Source organism: Cetorhinus maximus, chromosome 20, assembly GCF_964194155.1.
Source record: "Cetorhinus maximus chromosome 20, sCetMax3.hap1.1, whole genome shotgun sequence".
NCBI classification, from domain to species: domain Eukaryota; kingdom Metazoa; phylum Chordata; class Chondrichthyes; order Lamniformes; family Cetorhinidae; genus Cetorhinus; species Cetorhinus maximus.
In genome coordinates, this window is record NC_135898.1 from 89,082,160 (window position 1) to 89,088,183 (window position 6,024).

The 6,024-nt window shown below is 44.3% G+C and overlaps 1 protein-coding gene across 1 annotated transcript in view; it reads right to left on the bottom strand.

Annotated features, from left to right (window-relative positions):
• Positions 1 to 3,843, bottom strand: part of LOC144694560 (WW domain binding protein 1-like) — an 83,549-nt gene extending 79,706 nt beyond the window's left edge. The window contains exon 1 of the mRNA XM_078565128.1: positions 3,750 to 3,843. Within this exon, the coding sequence (XP_078421254.1) occupies positions 3,750 to 3,827 (78 nt within the window). The 5' untranslated portion in view covers positions 3,828 to 3,843. The remainder of the gene's footprint in view (positions 1 to 3,749) is intronic.
• Between the last annotated feature and the right edge of the window lie 2,181 nt (positions 3,844 to 6,024).

A 6,024-nucleotide genomic window follows, 5' to 3' on the forward strand; every position in this document is an offset into this window, starting at 1 on the left:
CACTTTGCCTTACAATACAAAAAGGACCACACTTTAATATCTACAAAGCACTTTGGGTCATCTTGAGGTTGTGAAAGGTGCTTATAAATACAAGAACTTTCTTTCTAATGTCCTTCAGCCAACTTCCTAACCATTTGCTGCCTGGTTTCTTAAGTGTGTCTATATTTTAAATCAACATCACTGTGTCAAACACCTTTTGAAAATCCATATATACAGCAACTCCATTCCATTACTATATCAGCTGTGGCTCAATCGGCTCCTGCCCCAGAGTCAGAAGATTGTGGGTTTAAATCCCACTCCAGGACTTGAGTACAAAAACCTAGGTTGACACTCTCATGCTGCAATGGGGAACGCCGCACTGAGGTGCTGACTTTCGGATAAGATGTTAAACTGAAGCTCCGTCTGCCATCTCAGGTGGGTGTAAAAGATTCCATGCCACTACTTTGAAGAGGAGCAGGAGGTTCTCTCCAGCGTCCTGGTCAATATTTATCCCTCAATCAACATCACAAAAACAAGACTGGCAATTGCCGCATTTCTGGTTGTGGGAGCTTGCTCTGAGCCAATTGACTGCTGCATTCTCTACATTACAACAGTGACTGCATTTCACTGGCTGTAAAGTGCCAAAGGGCAAGAGGCAATGATGAAAAGAGCTATATAAATGCAAGCTTTTCTTACTTTTCTTCCTCAAAAGAACTACATTAAACTTTACAGACATGACTTGCCTTTTCACATGTGTTACTGGCTAATAACAACAATTTGGATTTATATAGCACCTTTAATGTAATGTCCCAGGCTGCTTCACAGGAGCATTAAAAAACAAAGTGTCATACTGAGCCATATAAGGTGATATTAGCTCAGGTGATCAAAAACAAAGAGATAGGTTTAAGGAGTGTCTTGAAGGAGGAAAGCGAGCTAGAGAGCTGGAGAGGTGTGGGGCGGGAATTCCAGAGCTTAGGGCCTGGAGACTGAAGGGATAGCCACCAATGGTGAAGCAAGTATAATTGGGAATGCACAAGAGGCCAGAATTAGAGGGGTGCAGAAATCGCTGGTGGTTGAGGGATTGAAGGAGATTAAAAGGTAGGGAGGGTGAGGCCATAAAGGGATTTGAAAACTGGGAGCCATTGTAGCCAGTGAGCACAGAGGTGGTTGGGGTTGGGGTGGAGGGGTGTAGAATCAGGATTTGGTGCAAGTTAGGACGTGGACACGAAGTTTACAGAGTCCAGAATGAGGAAGGCTGGCCAGAAGTACATTAGAATAGTCAATTCTAGAGGTAACAAAGAGGCTTTCAGTAGATGAGCTGAGGCAGGGGCAGAGTCAGGCAATATTACAGAGGTGGATCAGGTGGTCTTAATGGTGGCACAAGTATATGGTCAGATGCTCAGCTCATGTTCAAATATGACAATAGGGTTGCAAACAGCCTGATTTAACCTCAGATAGCTGTCAGGCAGAGATATGGTGTCTAAGAAGAGAGGCAGTGACTGAAGACAATGGCTTTAGTGTTCCCAATATTATCAGACAGCAGAATCGTTATGTATACATGTTAATAAACAGAAAAACCCATAATAGGAGCATGTTTTTTGTCAATGATGTTCTTGTTTTTATGTTATCACTTGGAAAAACCCCAATACTTTCCCTACTCAGTAATTATTCCCCCATGTACAGGAACATAGGAATGGCCAGATTGAAAAAAAAGACCCAGGTTCACCTGGCTCACCTTCTACCATTCTGGTAGTCTCATGAAACAATGGTAGCTAGGTTGCTGACTAATCATAGCAATCAATCTCTTTCACTTAGTCCACAGCACACCCAGGCATATCCTGAGGAAAACCCCAGTGGCGATAAGGTTTGAGAACCATAGGTCCAAAGTCTCCTGTTCCTCCTCCAAAGCATTTAACATGATTCATAGAGCTAAAATGTTTTCTAAAAATCTTCAAGTGTGCTGTTTCCCAATCAACTGTTGCATAGTTCAGACTTTCAACAGCTTTAATTATAACCAAATACAGTGGAGCAGGCTGCCATTCGGCCCATCACACATGCTAGCTTTTCAATTGGAGCTGTCCACTCTAACCTCATTTCCCTGCTCTTTCCCCATATCATTTTGGAAAACTATTATCACCAACGAATGCTTTTTGCTTGGATGAACAGTAGGCACCACAAACCTCTATAGTCATGTGCAGCCTTAGCTCCCCAAACAAAGCAAAGAAAAACATCATATTGGGTTTCAGGTGTGAAATAAACGTTACAAAAGATACATAAAGGATATCAGGGCAGTAACCTTCTCATGTAGCTCAAAAGATAATTGAATGCCTGAGCTTTACTGTCATTCTTCATGATCGTCTGAATCTACTGGCAAGGTCAGGTATCATTATTCAGGTATCCATTATAGTCAGGTACATAATAGTCAGGTACCCATTATGCTCAAATGTATTCTGGAATTTATAGTCATCAACATCGAATAATCACAATCATTAATCCTTAAACAAACAAATTAGTACCACTGCATAAAGTATCTTTGGCTAATATCGGTCATATCACCCAAAGAAGCAGGAAGCAAAGTAAATATTAAAATCTCCCCTGCCCAAAATCACCTCTACATAGTCAACATTTCTAACAGACTCGGGGTATGCCTTAATGTGATTGTTCTTATAAATTCCTCCAACTATAATTTGCAACTTATAAACTGATACCGTGCTATTTGCTATTACAGCCCACTTAACATTTTTACTAGAGAAAAAAAAAATTCAATTTCACCATGGAATGACAGAGCTCTGAAGCAGGCCATTCGGTCTACTGTGTTTGTGTCTGCTCTTTGAAATCCCACTCCTCAGCTCCCCAGCCCATATCAAAGGTTATGGGGCAGGCAGGAAAGTGGAGTTAAGGCCACAATCCACTCAGCACGATGTTATTGAATGGTGGAGCAGGCTCGAGGGGCTGAATGGCCTACTCCTACATCTATTTCTTACGATTTAATGATCTCTCAAAAAAAAAGCTCAAAATACATCACGTAATGAATAATTTTTTTCAAGGTCAATAACTTGTTGGGGGAAACGTAGCAACCATTTTGCACACAGGAAGATCCCACAAAGCACAAATGAGATAAATGCTCCATTAAGTGTTCTTGAAATTCACTGAAGGAGAGAAGTTAGTTAGGCCTGCAGTGGAACTTCCCTGCTCTTTGTCAAAGTGCCATCAAACCGGTAGAAGGAGACTCAATTTAGCAACTGATCCAAAACACAGCCCTCCTGGAGGGTGTACCACTCCAACAGTAAGGGCCTGGAGAGTGGTGGCAGCCAAGATCAAGTCCTTTGAGGTGGTCGAGAAACCCACAACCTCCTCCTGAATAAGGCATTGCTACCAACTGGCCCAAACAGATACCATATAAAAAAAACGAAGTCAAAACCAAACTTAAAACACAGCTCACATTAAAAGGAAAATGAAGAGATGGGGGTGAAAACATTGACTGCTTCTGATTGAAAAGATGCGTTTGAGTGAAAGATGTTAAACCAGCCAGAAGTGCTCAAGGAAACTCTCATGCAAATCATACCTATACTAAAAAAAATATCTATTTGATATAATAGATATCCAGTTAAATGACAGCACTGACGCCAGTGAGGAATACAAATGTAACAAATTATGATGTAACCAAGGCCTGAAGTGGTTACAATGTAGCGAGGCTGTTTGAAGGGGGATTTTTTTTTCTCTGTTAAATGGAAACACATTTAAAAGGCCAGCGCTTTGTTTCCGCTTACCTGGGCTTCCACCCCGGCCAGTCTGACAGGGAAGATCTGAGGCAGCAAGAGGATCGTTTTCAGCGTGATCTTGTTCATGCCTCGCCTTGCAGCAGCAGCACCGGCACCACCACCACCACCAGCGGCTGCTGCCGGCTCCATAGCCAGACCTGCAGCCTTTCCCCGTTGTTGTTGCTGCTGCTGCTGCCTCCCCGGCTCCGGGGAGAGTTCCACCGACTCGCACCCGCGCGAGAGTCCCGCCCCCTTCCTCCTCCTCTCCCCCCTCCCATTGGCCCGCCCCCTCCCCAATTAAAACTTTCCCGGCTCCCCATTGGCCGGCCGCCCCTGTCACTCAGGCCTCTCTCGCCCGGCGCCCTGGCGGCGTCACGCGCCGAGCCAGCGAGGAGGTCTCGCGTTTGCACAGGGTGGGGACCGGCGGAAAGATGGGTTGTTGTGTTTTTTTCTCTCTCTCTCTCTCTGCGAATTTGGATCGGCCGGCGCTCATGCAAACCCGCCTGTGCTTTTCTCTCTGTTCCTAATGCATGCAATTGTGCGGATGAGATCTGTGCAAAGAGGTGGAGGTTCGCTTGAAAAAGAAATCCTGATCGTTTGCTTTCTCTCTTCCCCCCCCCCATCTTCCACCCTGCACTTCCAACCCTTACCCTCCAATGCACGTTGTTAGTGCATCTAGAGCCCAGCTTTCGGATTGCTGTCAATTCCAGTTTCGTTACATGGATAATATTGTAGGAGCGTGTGCAATCCAAGTCAATTCAATAAAAACTACACATGCACTTAGGGTGAAATGTCCAGCAGTCATTCCAATGAGGTCAGTAACTTCCAATATTTCACATCCCTCTTACCACAGGTTTTGAAAATGCTGCAGTTTGGATTTAACTGATCACTTCAGTTCCACCGATACTACTTGAACCTTGCACGGGTTTAGTGATAGCTATCAGTAACAAATGCAGATGCTGAACGACATCGTCTTGCCAAGATGTCTTAGCTCATCAAACAGAAAGTGCTGGAACAATACTCCGCAGGTCTGGCAGCAGATGTGGGGAGAAAAAACTTGAGTTAACATGTTGAGTCCGATATGACGCTTCTTCGAAACTCCAAACATTACATCTGTTTCTCTCCACAGATGCTGCCAGAACTGCTGAGTTTTCCAGCACTTACTTATTTTAGTTCAGATCTCTAGGATCCACAGCATTTTGCTTTTATTATTATGTCTTAGCCTATGTCCACCCTGACCAAGCAGACCACTACCTATTGTACTGGCACAATGCATAGTGTCAGAAAGAAAACTAGAAACATACATGTAGAAATAATCCACCCTTGGTACCCATACATTCAAATGCCTGGGCGCTAAACCCTGGAATTTCTTCCCTAAGCCTCTCTGCATCACTATGTCTCCACTTTAGGACACTTCTCAAAACCTGTTTGACCAAGCTTTTGGTCACCTGCTTAGGAGTGGCTCAGTGACATATTTTGTTTTATAATGCCACTGTGAAGCACCTTGGGATGTTTTATTACTTTAAAGGCGCTATATAAACACAAATTGTTGTTACAGAACACAAGAAAACAAGAATTAGGAGCAGTAGGCCATTCGGCCCCTCAAGCCTGCTCTGCCATTCATTAAGATCATGGTTGATCTGATTGTGGCCTCAACTCCACTGTTTAGCCCCCATAACCTTCGACTTCTTTGCCGGTTAAAAACCTATCCAACTCAGCTTTGAATATATTCAATTACCCAACCTCCGAGACTGCTCTCTGGGGAAAAGGATTCGACGGACTAATGAACCTCAGAGAGAAAAAAAGTTCCTAATCTCAGTCTTAAATGGGAGACCCCTGATTTTTAAGCTGTGTCCCCTCGTTCTAGACTCCTCTGTAGTATATTGGAGTATGTTAGACTAAGTCCCATTAAGGGTTAACTGTAACAGTTTGTGGTGTCATGGAAGGAAGTGACATGCAATCATGTGACCTCGGACTCAAGGAGAGTATGGTCAGAAGCTAGTTGTGGGGGGCTGGATTGTCACGTCGGCGATATGTAAAATGACACGGAATGATGTCATCCTGTGTCATTTGCATTTTTGGGTAGGCGGGGGCGCAGCTGAGTCAGCTGAGCACTCGCCGACCTGTCAACGGCCTATTGAGGCCATTGAGAAAACAATTAAGCTCATTAGTGGACCTGCCCGTTCAACCTTGAGGGTTGACGGGCAGGTCAGGAGCGCTGGTAGCCACCTGAAAAAGCATGAAACCTCAACAATGGGCGGGATGAGGTTTCATCGCTCAATCA